General features: G+C 46.7%; 1 protein-coding gene across 2 annotated transcripts in view; it reads right to left on the minus strand.

The window, feature by feature from the left end:
• Positions 1-17675, minus strand: part of EFL1 (elongation factor like GTPase 1) — a 229045-nt gene that overhangs the window by 179633 nt on the left and 31737 nt on the right. For both annotated transcript variants that reach the window (XM_038767270.1, XM_038767271.1), the window contains exons 8-9: positions 5124-5247; positions 1324-1400 (exon numbers count right to left, since the gene is read on the minus strand). In XM_038767270.1, coding sequence (XP_038623198.1) covers positions 1324-1400; positions 5124-5247 — 201 coding nt within the window. The remainder of the gene's footprint in view (positions 1-1323; positions 1401-5123; positions 5248-17675) is intronic.

Genomic DNA, 17675 nt, shown 5'->3' on the forward strand with positions numbered 1-17675 from the left:
TTAACCTGCTTTTTCATGTACATCGGGGAATCATTGCCAAATGTATTTTGGCACTCCACCTCACTGTCCAGTACAGAAGGAGTGTAATCTGCCCGCTAACTTTCTATAATTGTTGGCACTCTATTGAACAGTGATAGATCACGTTCGACTTTACTCCGAGTGTCGTTTTACTTCTCCACTTAAGGCCTATTTCTATCCCTTTTCCCTTTTCAGGGCCACTGGTGACCAGCTCAACAGAAAGGCAGAAAAGCACCAATCTATGCTGATCCCTTCAAATGATTTCCACTTGATTCCTTCCAATCTGCAATGTGCGGTATTTGTTAAGCGCTTACTATGTGCCAGGCACTGTACTAAGTCCTGGGGTAGATGGAAGATGATCGGGTTGGACCCGATCCCTGCCCCACATGGGGCTCAGAATCTTAACCCCCTTTTTCCAGATAAGGAAACTGAGGCACAGAGAAATGAAGTGACTTGCCCAAGGTCACAGAGCCGACAGGTGGCAGAGCAGGATTAGAACCCAAGTCCTTCCATCTCCCAGGCCCGTGCTCTATCCACTAGGCCACACTGCTTTCCCTAGGCCACTGGAGGAGCAACACGGCCTAGAGGAAGAACACGGGCTTGGGAGTCGGAAGGACCTGGGTTCTAATCCCAGCTCTGCCATTTGTCTGCTGTGTGACCCTGGGAAAGTCACTTCACTTCTCTGGGCCTCAGTTACCTCATCTGGAAAATGGGGATGAAGACTGTGAATCCCAAGTGGGACAGGGACTGTGTCCGACCTGATTACCTTGTATCTACCCCAGTGCTTAGAACAGTGCTTTGCACACAGTAAGCGCTTAACAAATGCAACCATTATTATTATTATTATTTGGCCGTGCATTTCCCCAGCAATGATGGAGACATCCCTTACCCCCCTGACCCCAATCCTCCAATGAACTCTTGGAAATGCAGCACAGATATCTCCCTTCTCCTGGCATAATAAGGGCAGCAAAACGAGAGGAAGACTAACCATTCTTTTGAACCTTTTCTACTTTGGCAAAAAGCGCTTTCCCTGGCATTTCAAGGGTTTTGTGCCAGGAGAAGAGCCCTCCTCCAGAGTACCCCAGGTTTCCTTGTTTGAACCGCTCTGATAGTGGTCACAGTGTCAGTCACACTCAGAACCGCTCCCCACCTGTCACCTCTCCCCTCAGAGGCACGAGCGCAGACCACTTAGGTTGCAAGTCACACTCTTCCAGCCTGGACCCAGTTCTGCCATCCTCCCCCGTGCCCCCTCCAAGACGCCCCGGCCCTGGAGGATGGCGGAAAAGCTCAGCAAGCATTTCTTACTTTTTCAAACACGCATCATACAGGCTCCAGATATTTTCCAGCACCAACTGCACAAACAAAGGCTTCTTTCCTTTTGTCTGCAAGAGAAAAGACAACGCTAAACAGCTGGCAGATCCAGCAGGCATCCTGACACGTGTCCGGTTTACCCCCCCATCCTGTTTACAATCACGATCAGCCAAATCCGAGACGTTTGCACTCGACAAAGCATTTTGCAGCTGGAGATGGGGACAGATGTTAATAGGTCGGATTGGATAAGGAAGCCGGCGTTTGAATGACATCCTGCTGAGAAGCTTCTGTCTGTCACTCTTCTGTACGGAATACTAGTAAATAAGCCAATAGCAACTATTTGCTGTCAAAATATAGGCCATGTCACGGGTCAGCATTAGAAAAAAAACCCAACTAGCTCTTTTTCTGCAGCCCCGCAGGGCCCTAGAGACCATTAAGATCAGAACGGCATCTCCTGAGCTTGAAAGAAACCTGCCCTTGCAGGAACTTAAGCAGGGGAGACAAGAAACAGCCACAGCCTAGTGGATAGTGCACAGACTTATAAGTCAGAGGACCGGGCCTCTAATTCTGGCTCTGCCACTCGCTTGCTGAGTGGCCTTGGGCAAGTCACTTAACTTCTCTGAGCTTCAACTTCCTTATCTGTAAAATGAGGATTCAATACCGGCCATCCCACCTACTTAGATTGTGAGCCTCCAGTGGGACAGGGACTGTGTCTGACCTGAGTGCTATACCCACCCCAGTGCTTAGGGCAGTGATTAGCGCACAGTAAGCAGTTAAATTCCATAAAAACAAAAACAACAAAAAAGCAGTGCTTTACACATAGTGCTTAACAAATAACATAATTATTAAGTTATGAAGTTAAAAGTATTATTATAAGTTAAGTTATATTATATTATTGAATTATATATTGTGATATATTAGAATATTATATATTATAATATATTAACTTATATTATTAAGTTATATACTGAACACCTACTGAATGCGATGCACTGGACTATGAGTTTGAGGAAGGAAAACAGGTCCAAAAAGCAGGGTTTTCTCTAGCACTCTCATGGTTTGAGTTACTCCCCCAACCCACGATCTCCCGCCAGGATTCCCAGGAGCCCAGGACAGGGGGCATCTTAGCAAGAGGGCCGCCCAACATCTATAGATTCCCAGACAGACTTTCCAGAAAGTAGAAAGAGCCCGGGCCTGGGAATCAGCAACATCCAGGTTCTAAATCCGGCTTGCCTGCCAGGTGGCCTTGGCTCAAGGCAAGTCACTTTAACCTCTCTGGGCCTCGGTTTCCACATCCGTAAATCAGGGATAGTCTGCCTGCTCTCCCTCCCGCTTAAGCCATGAGCCCTGGGTGGAGCAAGGGCTGTGCCCGATCTATCTTGCATCTACCCCATCACTTAGCACAGCATCTGGTACAGGGTAACTGTTTAATCAACTCCCACATCATTATTATGATTAATAATAACGAAAGTCCATGACAGTGTATTGATAACTATTGTGAATTCAGTTTTCACCAATCACACTTTCCTCCTTCAAAGCCCTAATGAAGGCTCACCTCCTCCAGGAGGCCTTCCCAGACTAAGCCCCCCTTCTCCTCAGCTCCCCATCCCCTCCCACTTTGCCCCGACTCGCTCCTTTGTCTCTACCCCCAGCCCCGCCCCACTTGTGTATATATGTACACATCTATAATTCTATTTATTTATATTAATGCCTGTTTCACTTGTTCTGATATGCATATATATCTCTAATTCTATTCATTTATATTAATGCTACTGATGCCTGTTCACTTGGTTTAATGCCTCCTCTTCTAGACCGTGAGCCTGTTGTGGGCAGAGACTCATTCATTCATTCAATGGCATTTATTGAGCACTTACTGTATGCAGAGCACTGTACTAAGCACTTGGAAAGTACAATTCAGCAACAGAGACAATCCCTGCCCCACAACGGGCTCAGAGATTGTTGTTCTTTGTTGCTGAATTGTACTTTCCAAGTGCTTAGTACAGTGCTCTGCATACAGTAAGCGCTCAATAAGTACAATAGAAAGAATGAATGAAGAAACAGTGCGCTGGCCCAGCCTGCACAGATTTCCAAACAGTAGGCACTAGTTACCTCAGGCATCCGAGGACAGGGATCGCAAATGCAGCTGTCAGTTTAAAAGAGGAAAAAGGCTCCCCCAAGGTTGGGGGGTGGGGATGGGGGCAACAAGGCTTAGCGTACAAAGAACGAGAAACTGGGACTCAGGCAGACCCGGGTTCTAGACCCGGCTTGGCTGTATCCACCCCACCCCTATCAAACCCAGCCTGCTGTGTGACCTCTGGCCAGGAACTGAACCTCTCTGTGCCTTGGTTTGCTCATCTGTGAAAAAGAAATGGGAATAAGACACCCATTTTCCCGACTTCTTAGATTGTGAGCGCCATATGGGGCAGGAACTGTGCCTGATCCAACTGTCTTAAATCTACCCTAGCGCTTAGCCCAATGCTTGGCACTTAGTAAACTCCTAATAAATTCTTGTTATTATTAAGTGCCATCGAGTCGTTTCTGATTCATGGACAGACTTTCCCCAGAACGTCCTTTCTGCTGCCATAATCCGTAACCTTTCTAACGTTTCTTCCGTTATCACTGTTAATGGTCTCTATCCACCTAGCTGCTGGACTGCCTCTTCCACGTTTTCCCTGGACTTTTCCTAGTATTAGTGTCTTCTCCAGAGAATTAGTCCTCCTGGTTATGTGTCCAAAATATGCCAATCTAAGTCATTTGGTGATGATAGATTATGAAAGACTCAGATGCTTCAGGGGCTCTATTTCCAGCGCAGTCCGGGACAGTTAATCAATTTACTGGTACTTACTGTGTGCACAGTACTGTACTTAGCACTCGGGAAACTACAAAACAACAGAGTAGGTAGTCACATTCCCTGCCCACAAGGAGCTTACAGTCTAAAGGGGGAGACAGGCATCCAAATCGATTTTTCCCACCTCATCAGAGGGAGCTTTCTTTGGTCCAATATGGTTTAATCAAAAACTCAACCATTACATCAGTCACGACCTAACACAAAAGTTCCAGGAAAAAGCGGGGGATTCTTATTCCTGATGTTGGCACGGAATTCATGTATTCAATCATATTTACTGAGCACTTACGGACAAGAGCGGAGCAGAGCAACTCTGGGAAAGTTTCCCCCACTGTTTTGACTCACTTCATTATGGCTACACCTCTTAAACCCTCCTCAATTCGAGAGGACAAGAGCAAGTTCTACCAGAGGTAAAACGATGGAAGAAAGGAGGGGAGTTGACTAACTGCTGAAAATTTTTTAAAAACCTTACGTGACTGACTTGGTCAGCATAAACGAAAGCTGAATTTCCTGCCCATTCCAATTGCTGAATGGAACGAAGAATACGGGTAAAAATTGAAATATGCCACTCAAGCACCGTTCCTCCGACGACTTACAGGCACATGTCCTGAGTCGTCGAGGTGGGGAGACTCTTCCTTTCCCCCAGGGCTTAATTTTCTCCAGTCCCCAGCTCTAATAACACCGTCTCTGAAATCACAGAGCATTCTCTGAAACTGATGTCCAGTGATTATCGCTGGTATTTGCATGATGCAATTCGAAAAAATTTATTGAGGTCAGAATTTCCATACCCTACTGGAGAGCAGGACAAAATTAAAGAGCCGTCACCGAGTAGAGAAATGAGCTTCTGCAGAAATCTACTGACAGAGAATCTTAAAGCTGGATTTTTCTCTAAAAGAGGTTAATAGTGAGCTCCATACCAACTAAATGCCTCTCCAGTCAGTGACATTACCTGGTCCCCCTTCATTATCTTCTTGGCCTTTGTGTTTAGGTAGTAATCTCCCCAGAGAGTCTTCAAAAGAACTTCCATCTTGATTCCAAGTTTTTGGCTGTATAATCTGGCAAAATGCTCAATTCTGGAAGATAAATTGCAAACAAACAGGATTTTTTTTTTTTAATGAGCCAAGCACTGTTCTAAGCACTTGGGTAGCTACAAGTTCATCAGATTGGACACAGTCCCTGTCCCACGTGATGCTTACAGTCTAAGTAAGAGGGAGACAGGCATTGAATCCCCATTTTACAGATGACAAAACTCAGGCCCAGAGAAGTGATGTGTCCAAGGCCTCACTGCAGGCAGGTGGCAGAGCCTGGATTAGAACCCTGGTCCTCTGACTCCCAGGCTGCCCTTTCTACTAGGTCACGCTGCTTCCTGAAATATTGCTTTTTCGGTGTCAGGTCATCTCCTTTTAATTTTACATACAGACTCTAAGCAGGAGCAGGCAATCCACTGGCCAGGAATCAGAGGGGAAAAAGGAGGGGGGCACCGTGGCCAGCAGGCTGCCACAATTACATCGATATCAATCTTTTCATCAGCCCTCCACTGATCCCTGAAGCTTAGCCAGGGGGTAGACCTGCTCTCAGCACACCTGAGGTCTTCATAAAGAAGATCCCCCCACCTTGTCTGAAGGGTCTCTCATCGATCCACACTTTATCTTGAACATTACATTTACTCACAACAGTGGTGGAAGCACTGGGGTGAACTTCAATTCTTTAAATTTCAAACATTAAAATGTTTGGAAACCCAGGAGTATGAATCATCTATACCGCCCGGCTGCAAGCAGCCTTGGAGTGGAATCCAAGAAAAAGCAATTCCCTAGGCCAGAGTGTAAACTGGACCTTTTAAGATCATTCTACAAAAACATTCAGGACACATTTCCCTACTCCTCATGATCCACCATCCACAGCAAAGAGAAACTCCTCACGATTGGCTTTAAAGCGCTCAATCACCTTACTTTCTCCTACCTCGCCTGACTACCCTCCTACTATAACCTAATCCTCACACTTCACTCCTCTAATGCTAACCTTCTTACTGTACTTTGAGACCATCTATCTCACCGCCAACCCCTCGCCCATGTCCTCCCTCCTCAAATCCGACAATTACTCTCCCCCCCTTCAAGGCTTATTGAAGGCCCACCTCCTCCAAGAGGCCTTCCCTGACTAAGCCCCCCTTTCCTCTTCTCCCATTCAATCAATCAATCGTATTTATTGAGCGCTTACTGTGTGTAGAGCACTGTACTCCCTTCTACATCGTGCCCTGACTGGCTCCCTTTATTCATCTCCCCCCTCCCAGTCCCACAGCACTTATGTCCACATCTTGTAATTTATTTATTTCTATGAATGTCTGTCTCTCCCTCTCGACTGTATGCTCGTTGTGTGCAGGGAATGTGTCTGTTTATTGCTATATTGTATTCTCCCAAGCACTTACTACAGTGCTCTGCACACAGTAAGTGCTCAATAAATACGACTGAATGAATGGAGTGCTCAATGAATGCCACTGATTGATTGACGGATCCTGACGTGACTGAAGTTTGAGTCTCCAGTTGGGCCAATCTGCCCAATCAGTAGATCTGCCTCACCCTTCCTTGGCCAGCCCCTCCCACTCCCCTGAATTCCCCGGACTTTGCCCTGTTCTCTCCTCATCCCCTCCCCATTCTAAATGTCCTTGTATAATTTCCCTTGGCAGCTCCAGGCCAAAGTTGGTAATTAATTAATTAATTAATGATGGCATTTGTTAAGCGCTTACTGTGTGCAAAGCACTGTTTTAAGCGCTGAAGAGGATACAAGATGGTCAGGTTGTCCCACATGGGGCTCACAGTCTTAATCCCCATTTCACAGAGAGAAGTGAAGTGAGTTGCCCAAAGTCACACAGCTGACAAGTGGCAGAGCCAGGATTTGAACCCATGACCTCTGACTCCCAAGCCCGGGCTCTTTCCACTGAGCCACACTGCTTCCCTGCCCACACATTCCCTGCCCACAGTGAGCTCACAGACTAGAGGACTAGAGACGGATATTAATATAGATGATGGATTATAGATTATGGCTATGTATGGAGTGCTGAGGGGGGACGGTGGTGAATAAAGGGGAGGAAAATCAGCGTGGTGCAGAAGGGAGTGGGAAAAGAGGGCTCAGTCAGGGAAGGCCTCGCGAAGGAGATGTGTCTTCAATAATAAGGCCTTGAAGATGGGGAGAGTGGTGATGGGGAAGGTGAAGGGGTGGGGGAAGGGGGTTTCACTTAAATACCAACAATTCGCTTAAATACCAACATTATTATTATTATTATTATTATTATTAATAAAAAGGAGGTGACCGCACAGTCTGGTGCGCTGGACCTGTGGAGGGGAAAGTGGACGTAACAGATGTGGATCTGGATTGGCGAGGGGGATGGAGGGGAAGGTTCAGGATGCAGGAAGAGGGGCCACGGAAGACCCAACGTAGACTGCGAGTGTGGGAGTGAAGAAGGTGGGGTGTAAATCAGAATGGGGAATAGCCGGTTTTATAGAGCTCCAATAGAAAAGAGATAATGGCTCCCAGAGATGCAAAATTCCTTCCTCTGACAAGTAACTCATATATCCCCCCTTATCCTCACAGCTGAGGCGTTGATCAATAAAAATAACAAGAATAATAATGTTGGTATTTGCTAAGCGCTTACTATGTGCTAAGCGCTGTGGTAGAAACGAGGTCATCATATTACTCTATTTATTTCACTTGTCCATATCTATGTATATATATTTGTACATATTTATTACTCTATTTATTTATTTATTTTACTTGTCCATATCTATCCTATTTATTTTATTTTGTTAGTATGTTTGGTTTTGTCCTCTGTCTCCCCCTTTTAGACTGTGAGCCCACTGTTGGATAGGGACTGTCTCTATATGTTGCCAATTTGTACTTCCCAAGCACTTAGTACAGTGCTCTGCACACAGTAAGCGCTCAATAAATACGATTGATGATGATGATGATCATATTACTCTATTTTACTTGTACATATCTATGTATATATATTTGTACATATTTATTACTCTATCTATTTATTTATTTATTTTACTTGTCCATATCTATCCTATTTATTTTATTTTGTTAGTATGTTTGATTTTTGTCCTCTGTCTCCCCCTTTTAGACTGTGAGCCCACTGTTGGGTAGGGACTGTCTCTATATGTTGCCAATTTGTACTTCCCAAGCGCTTAGTACAGTGCTCTGCACATAGTAAGCGCTCAATAAATACGATTGATGATGATGACGATATGATTCACCCATCTGTCAAAGTTCACCTGGGGGAAACCAAAAAAAAAAAAAAGCAGCGGGGATCTTGTTTATCAATTTTCCTTTGTAAGCAGAGTCAGAGGCAAAGCAAATGGGCACTCTACTTAGCTCAGCAGATTCTGAACCACATTTCCAAACTCTAAAGCCACTTTCCGAGCCGCATGGCTTGGCGGCTAGCGAGTTGGTTGGCGGTCATTCCTAAAGGCAAGTGGCCAGCCTGGGGCGGGGCACGAAGCATGCAAAATGAGGCCACTCTGTCCTCCCTAGTGGGAGGCCCGGTCCTCTTGGTAATGTTTTAACAGAGGATAATAATAATAACGATAATTATAATTGTAAAAATAGTACTATTTATATTAAGTGGTGGGGTAGATACAAGATAATCAGGTCCCACCTGATGATAATAATAATAGGAATGATAATAATAATAATGATAATAATGGTATTTGTTAAGTACTTACTATGTGTCAGGCACTGTACTAAGTGCTGGGGTAGACACGAGCAAATCGGGTTGGACAAGGTCCCTGTCCCACGTGGGGCTCACAGTCTCCATCTCCATCTTCCGGATGAGGCAACTGAGGCACAGAAGTAAAGTGACTTGCCCAAGGTCACACAGTAGACAAGTGGCGGAGGCAGGATAAGAACCCATGACCTTCTGATTCCCAGGTCCATATTCTACCCACTACGCCATGCTGTTCACAGTCCAAATAGGAGGGCGAGCAGGAGAAGAGACGTGAATGTAAATAGATAATTTAGAGTGTCTATTTTCTAGCTACGTTCGTGGGATCTGTGGTAGACGTCAGTTGCCCAGAGCCTATGCATAGACGGCACAGACTTCTTGCTCATCTCCCCACCCTATTTCCTCCCCACCTGCTGCTTCAGCACTTTCAAGACACCTTCACACTTAGGTACCTAAATTATTTGTTTACAACACTGTCTGTCTCCCCCTCTAGACCGTAAGCTCACTGTGGTCACAGAACCTATCTACCAACTCCATGGTGTAGCACTCAAGTGCTCAATAAATACTTTTGACGATAATAATAATAATAATGATAATAATGATGGTATTTGTTAAGCACTTACTATGTGCAAAGCACTGTTCTAAGCGCCGGGAAGGTGATCAGGTTGTCCCGCGGGGGGCTCACAGTTTTAATCCCCATTTTGCAGATGAGGTAACAGGCCCAGAGAAGTTAAGTGACCTGCCCAAAGTCACACAGCTGATAGTTGGCAGAGCCGGGATTTGAACCCATGACCTCTGACTCCAAAGCCACGATGATGCTGATATCTGTGGCGTTTAAGTGCTTACTATATGCTAAGCACTGTACTAAGTGCAGAGTCTAAGTAGGAGGGAGATGGTCCCGATCCATTCACCGCCTCTCGGTAAAGTAATGATGGCAAGGCCCACTTCGACAGCCCAACCTGGACGACGGGTGGATGCTAGCTTTGGCAGGACTCTGGGAGATTTAATTTAATTCAATTTAATTTAATGTTGGTATTTGTTAAGCGCTTACTGTGTGCAAAGCACTGTTCTAAGCGCTGGGGGAACACAAGGAGATGAGGTTGTCCCATGTGGGGCTCACAGTCTTAATCCCCATTTTACAGATGAGGTAACTGAGGCACAGAGAAGTGAAGTGACTTGCCCAAGGTCACACAGCAGACGTGTGGGGGAGGCAGGATTCGAACCCACGACCTCTGACTCCCAAGCCCGCACTCCCGAGACCAGGGCACCAAACCCACATGACGGTAGGGTTAAACACTCCCGGATTCAACGGCTTTTTCGGAGGGTTTCGGATTAGACTGTCCACCGTCTCTCGGTACTTAGGAGGGCCGGCTCATAATAATAATGTTGGTATTTGGTAAGCGCTTACTATGTGCAAAGCACTGTTCTAAGTTCCTGGGGTAGATACGCGCTTAGTACAGTGCTCTGCACACAGTAAGCACTCAATAAATACAATTGATGATGATACAAGGTAATCAGGTTGTCCTACGAGGGGCTCACAGTCTTCATCCCCATTTTACAGATGAGGGAACTGAGGCCCAGAGAAGTAAAGTGACTTGTCCAAAGTCACAAATTTGTACATATTTATTACTCTGTATATTTTATTAATGATGTGTATATATCTATAATTCTATATCTTTTGATGCTATTGATGCCTGTCTACTTGTTTAGTTGTCTGCCTCCCCCCTTCTAGACTGAGAGTCCGTTGTTGGGTAGGTTATACCTGTATATATGTACCTGTATATACCTGTATATATGTATATATGTTTGTACATATTTATCACTCTATTTATTTATTTATTTAACTTGTACATATCTATTCTATTTATTTTATTTTGTTAGTATGTTTGGTTTTGTTCTCTGTCTCCCCCTTTTAGACTGTGAGCCCACTGTTGGGTAGGGACTGTCTCAATATGTTGCCAATTTGTACTTCCCAAGCACTTAGTACAGTGCTCTGCACATAATAAGCGCTCAATAAATACGATTGATGATGATGATGATGATGACAAGTGGCGGAGCCGGGATTTGAACCCACGACCTCTGACTCCAGAGCCCGGGCTCTTTCCACTGAGCCGCGCTGCTTCCAAGCCCCCTGCCAGGCCGGGGACGTAGCAAACCCAGACTCCCGCTCCGGAGCAGTGTACTGGATGCCAACGCCGCGTCTCGTCTAAGAGGCCAAATGGATGTCGCGGGATGCTGGGGAGAAGCTGGACCTGACAGAAACTTCCCGAATGAAGTTCGGAAGCTGTACGGCAAAGATGAGGATGGATCATCATCATCATCATCATCAATCGTATTTATTGAGCGCTTACTGTGTGCAGAGCACTGTACTAAGCGCTTGGGAAGTACAAGTCAGCAACATATAGAGACGGTCCCTACCCAACAGTGGGCTAACAGTCTAAAAGGGGGAGACAGAGAACAAAACCAAACATACTAACAAAATAAAATAAATAGAAGATGGATATGGCCGGTGGTGCGCGGCAGCTGTTGGCGTTGGAGAGCACGGTCACATTTTCAGCTGATGAAGGGAGCTGAGTCCCCAGTTCTGGGAGCCCCTAGGCCCAGGGTCTTTAAATACCTACCATTTTAGGGGAAAGACTTGAGGAGGACTGAGAAATGGGGGAAATAAGTCACCTCTAACTGCTCTTTGAAGTAAAAGATCTTAGATGCACATTGGCCTCTCCCCCTCCTCCCCCTCCCCATCCCCCCCGTCTTACCTCCTTCCCCTCCCCACAGCACCTGTATATACGTATCTATGTTTGCACAGATTTATTACTCTATTTTATTTGTACATATTTATTCTATTTATTTTATTTTGTTAATCTGTTTTGTTTTGTTCTCTGTCTCCCCCTTCTAGACTGTGAGCCCACTTTGGGTATGGACCGTCTCTGTATGCTGCCAACTTGTACTTTCCAAGTGCTTAGTCCAGTGCTCTGCACACAGTAAGCGCTCAATAAATACGATTGAATGAATGAATGAATGAATAATGGAAAGACGCCGCGGGCCGGGGATTCAGAAGACACAGGTTCAGATCCTGGCTCTGTCACTTTTTTTTTTTTAAAGTATTCGTTAGCGCTTACTGTGTGTTCTAGGAACCGGGGTAGATATAAAATCATCTGGTAGGACGCAATCATCATCAATCGTATTTATTGAGCGCTTACTATGTGCAGAGCACTGTACTAAGCGCTTGCCCCTGTCCCGCAAGTCTAAGTAGTAGGGAGAACAGGGATTGAGTCTCCATTTCACACTGGAGGAAACTGAGGAGAAATTCAGTTACTTGCCCATGGTCACAAGGCAAGCAAGTGGCAGTTTCGGTATTATCATCATCATCAATTGTATTTATTGAGCGCTTACTGTGTGCAGAGCACTGTATTAAGCGCTTGGGAAGTACAAGTTGGCAACATATAGAGACAGTCCCTACCCAACAGTGGGCTCACAGTCTAAAAGGGGGAGGTCCATGCTTTTTCAACTAGGCCAGGCTGCTTCCCACTTGTCTATGGTGAGACCTTGACTTTTCTGTGGCTCAGTTTCCTCCTATGTAAAACGGGGATCAAATCCTTCTCCCTCCTTCCTAGAAAGCGAGTCCCAAATGGGATCGGGACTACGTCCAAATTGGTAACCTTGCGGCGATACCGGCGCTTAGAAGAGTTAGCGCTTAACAAATACCCTAATTATCAATGATGATGAAGAGCAGTGGGGTAGCCGTCACGGGGAGAGGGAAGGCCATTCCACCAAACCCAACCACCCAAGTGGGTGCCCCTGAGAGTGGGCAACTTCTGAGTGGTCGGAGGGCCTCACCCGGGGCTCACGGCCGACGCCACCCTCACTAACCCTCATGGCCAGTCCCAAAATGAGTCAAATGAAGGCCGGAGTCATTGCCTGACGTGGGCGGACGGAGACGACGGTTGTATAGTGAGCCAACTCTGTGAGGGTGCCGAGCCCCTGCAAAAGAAATGGGCGGGAGCCACACCCCCGTTACCCAGAGGGGCAACGGAAAGAACTCGGTTTTACCATCTGTTGTGCTGAACTGGCTCTGGACTAACTCTTCTCTTGTCTTACACCACTGAGTCGTTTCCGACCCATAGCGACACGGGGGACACATCCCTCCCAGAACGCGCCGCTCTCCCACTGTTGGCTAGGGACCATCTCTATATGTTGCCAACTTGTGCTTCCCAAGCGCTTAGTACAGTGCTCTGAACACAGTAAGCGCTCAATAAATACGCTTGATCGATTGACTGATAATCAGGGAAGGCCTCCTGGATTTCAATCAGTCAATCAATGCATTGAGAGCGCTTACTGTGTGAATTTGGGTTCTACGTTCCTGACTTGCTGGAAGCCAGTAGACTTGCCAGCGAACTTGGCAAAGTTGTCTGGGACCATGGGGATTTGAGATTATTAGTAATAAAAACGTTACTGGGAGAGGTCAATACAATAGGAGATTACAGATTAGAGGGGGAGACGGGCATTAATGTAAAGAAATTACTGATGTACGTTAAGTATGTAAGTGCAGTGCTTTGCACACAGTAAGTGTTCAATAAATAGAGGTGAATGAATGCTGAGGGCTGGGGTTAGGGTGAATGTCAAAGTGTTTAAGGAGTATTGACCCAAGTGCTTAGTTGATCCAAAAGGGAGGGAAAACAGGAGAAGGGCTTAGTCAAGGAAGGCCTCCTGGAGGAGAGAAGGACAGGGTAGATTTAAACTAAGCCTAGGGTTAGAAGGGCCAGAATAGCATTGATCTGGGCACCACTCAGCCACAAGATTATTCTATCTATCTATCAATCGGAGTACTATATTAAAACCATGAAAAACACAAAAGGGGTAAAAAAAAAAGCATAATCCTTCCCCTCAATCTAATGGGGAATACAAACTCATTTACAGTTTAGGAGGAAAAAGACGTAGAAAAGTGGTTCTAACAAAAGACTAGAAAGACAGAGACAATAATAATAATTTTAGGATTTGTTAAGCACTGATTCTGTGTCAAGCACTGTTCTAAGCGCTGGGGAAGGTACAAGATAATCAGGTTAGACACACTCCCTGTCCCACACAGGGCTGACAGTGTAAGTAAGAGGGAGAACAGGTACTGAATTCCCATTTTACAGATAGTGTGACTGAAGCACAGAGAAGTGAAGTCACTTGTCCAAGGTCACACAGCAAGCAAATGGAAGAGCCGGCGTTAGAACCTAGATCCTCCAACTCTCAAGCCCGGGTTCTTTCAATTACTGGGCTCCTCATGAACGCTCCCAAACGCTTAATACAGTCCCCTGGATGAAGAAAGCGCTCAATAAATACCAGACTGACTGATCGTCACATACTCGATGCAAAATTCCCATTCAAACTTCCCGTTCATGAAGCAGTGCGGCCCAGTGGATAGAGCATGGCCTGGGAATCCGGAGGACCTGGGTTCTAATCCAGGTTCTGCCACTCGTCAGCTGTGTGACCCTGGGCAAGTCTTTTCTTCTGGGCCTCAGTTCCCTCATCTAGCAAAATGGGGATTAAGACTGTGAGCCCCGTGCAGGTCACGGACTGTGTCCAAACTGATTAGCTTGTATCTAGCCCAGTATAGTGCCTGGCACATAATAAGCATTTAACAGATACCATAAAAAAAGAACTAGGCCGCGCTGCTCCTCCTGTAATAATAATAATAATTATGGTATTTGTTAAGTGCTTACTATGTGCAAAGCACTGTCCTAAGCACTGGGGGGGGGGGTACAAGATGATCAGGTTGTCCATGTGGGGCTCACAATCTTAATCCCGATTTTACAGATTCGGGAACTGAGGCCCAGAGAAGTGAAGTGACTTGCCCAAAGTCACCCAGCTGACAAGTGGCAGAGCCACGACTCGAACCCATGATCTCTGACTCCCAAGCCCGGGCTCTTTCCACTGAGCCACGCTGTACTCTCCCTAACACTTAATACAGTCCTCTGGACGCAATAAGTGCACAATAAATATGTTTTGTTTTGTTCTCTGTCTCCCCCTTCTAGACTGTGAGCCCACTGTTGGGTAGGGACCGTCTCTATATGTTGCCAACTTGTGCTTCCAAAGCGCTTAGCGCAGTGCTCTGCACACAGTAAGCGCTCAATAAATACGATTGAATGAATGAATAAATATCACTGATTTATTGACTGACTGACAGAATAATCCTGTGGCTGAGTGGAGCCCAGATCAACGCTATTCTAGCCCTTCTGACCTAACACGTACCTAATGCAAAATTCCCATTCGAATACATACGGAGTGCTTAGCACCGTGCTCTGCACACAGTAAGCACTCAGAGAAGCAGCGTGGCTCAGTGGAAATAGTCCGGGCTTTGGAGTCAGAGGTCAGGGGTTCAAACCCCGGCTCCGCCACTAGCCAGCTGTGTGACTTTGGGTAAGTCACTTCACTTCTCTGGGCCTCAGTTCCCTCTTCTGGAAAATGGGGATGAAGACTGTGAGCCCCCCGTGGGACAACCTGATCACCTTGTAACCTCCCCAGGGCTTAGAACAGTGCTTTGCACATAGTAAGTGCTTAATAAATGCCATTATTATTATTATTATTATTAATAATAAATACGACTGATCAATTGTCTGAGAAATGGATTTGAAATTAAATGAGTGTGGAAAAGACAGGACAAGATCACCCCCTCGTGGTGGACTGGCAGAAGGTCCTCCCATTCATTCATTCATTCAATCGTATTTATTGAGCACTTACTGTGTGCAGAGCACTGTACTGAGCGCTTGGGAAGTGCAAGTTGGCAACATATGGAGACACACAGCTAAGTGGCAGCGCCGGGATTTGAACCCATGACCTCTGACTCCAAATAATAATAATAATAATAATAATAATGATGGTATTTATTAAGCGCTTACTATGTGCAAAGCACTGTTCTAAGCGCTGGGGAGTTTACAAGGTGACCAGGTTGTCCCACGTGGGGCTCACGGTCTTAACCCCCACTTTATAGATGAGGTCACTGAGGCTCAGAGAAGCGAAGTAACCTGCCCAAAGCCACACAGCTGACAAGCGGCAGAGCTGGGATTTGAACTAATGACCTCTGACTCCAAAGCCCGTCCTCTTTCCACTGAGCCACGCTGCTTCTTAGAATCTCTTCAGAGCATCGTCAGGGGCACGATCCGATCCCGGAGCCCGCTAACGGGGACTTCTGGGGCCGAGCAAGAAGTCACAGGGGCAGGAGCAGGAGGGAAGAGAAAAGGCCCCCGCTGCGGGCTGGAGGGCGTGGGACAGTGAGTGGACGGGCACTGAGGCAGTGAAAGGGGAGGTGGTGGTGAATGGGGGATGCAGTGATGGGACCCTACAGTGAAACCTTGGACTCCAACGTACAATTTTTGAAAACCACTGCAAACCCCTGGCTTAAGAAATCAGGGAAAGCAGCACGGCTTAGTGGAAAGAGCAAGGTCTTGGGAGACGAGGACCCGGGATCTAATCCTGGCTCTGCCAGTCGCCTGCTGGGTGACCTTGGGCCGGTCAATTGGCTTTTCTGGGTCTCCATTTCCTCAACAGCAAGATGGGGATTAAATACGTGTTCTCCCTCCCCTTGCGACTGTAAGCCCCTTATGGGTCAAGAACCGTGTCCCACCTGGCAATGCTGCATTAGTACAGCGCTTGGCACCAAGAAAGCCTTTAACAAACGCCACGTTTATTCGGATTATCACGTCGTGGGGTCTATTCTGTCATGGATCGGAGGGAATGTGGTCCAAAGTTCCCCACGACGGACTGTCTTTCTGCTGTGCAGGCTAAGCCCAGCCCTAGGGCAAGACTTGGGGTGCGCAGGGCACCCCAAAACATAAGCACTTTGGGGCTCCAGAATAAAGCCATTTGGAATAGGGCAGAATAGCCCTAGTGGGGAAGCAGCAAAGACTAATGGTTAGAGCATGAGTGACGCCACATCTGCCGGGTGACCTTAGGCGAGTCACTTCACTTCTCCGCGCCTCAGTTCCCTCATCTGGAAAACGGGGATAAAGACTGTGAGCCCCTTGTGGGATGGGGACTGAGTCCAACCTGATTAGCATTACCCCAGCTTTTAGTACAGTGCCTGGCATACAGTAAGCACTTACGTACCTGCTAATGCTGTTGTGCTGTACTCTCCCAAGTGCTTAGTACAGTGCTCTGCACATAGTAAGTGCTTAATAAATATCATTTAATAATCACGGCATTTGTTAAGCGCTTCCTATGTGCAACGCACTGTTCTGAGCACTGGGGAGGATACAAGGTGATGAGGTTGTCCCACGTCGGGCTCACAGTCCTAATCCCCATTTTTCAGATGAGGTAACTGGGGCCCAGAGAAGTGAAGTGACTTGGCCAAAGTCACACAGCTGACAGGCGGCGGAGACGGGATTTGAACGCATGACCTCTGACTCCCAAGTCCGTGATCTTTCCACTGAGACACGCTGCTTCTCAGAAACAAAAAACCGGCTTAGAAATGGGTTCCACGGTCCCTCGTTAGCAGCCATCCGGAGGGCACCTGGCCCGAACGGTAGCCTGCCCACGTGGATGTTCCCGACAACCTTTGCGCCGCCTCCTTCCTCTCACCCTCAACTGCACTGACCTCCTGCTCCATCTCTCACCCAGCTACACCCTCGATCTCATCACCTCCAGTCTCTGTACCATCTCTAACCTCAGCAACTCTGAAATTCCTCAGAGGCCAACCTCCTCACCTGCCTCTTCTCCCATACTCACATGCACGCTGCAAGTCTGTCCTGATTCCCCCGCGGAAGGCCTCCAACTCTCAATCCCCTGCAATTTTCCAAAGCC

This window comes from Tachyglossus aculeatus, chromosome 26 (assembly GCF_015852505.1).
Source record: "Tachyglossus aculeatus isolate mTacAcu1 chromosome 26, mTacAcu1.pri, whole genome shotgun sequence".
Lineage (NCBI taxonomy): Eukaryota > Metazoa > Chordata > Mammalia > Monotremata > Tachyglossidae > Tachyglossus > Tachyglossus aculeatus.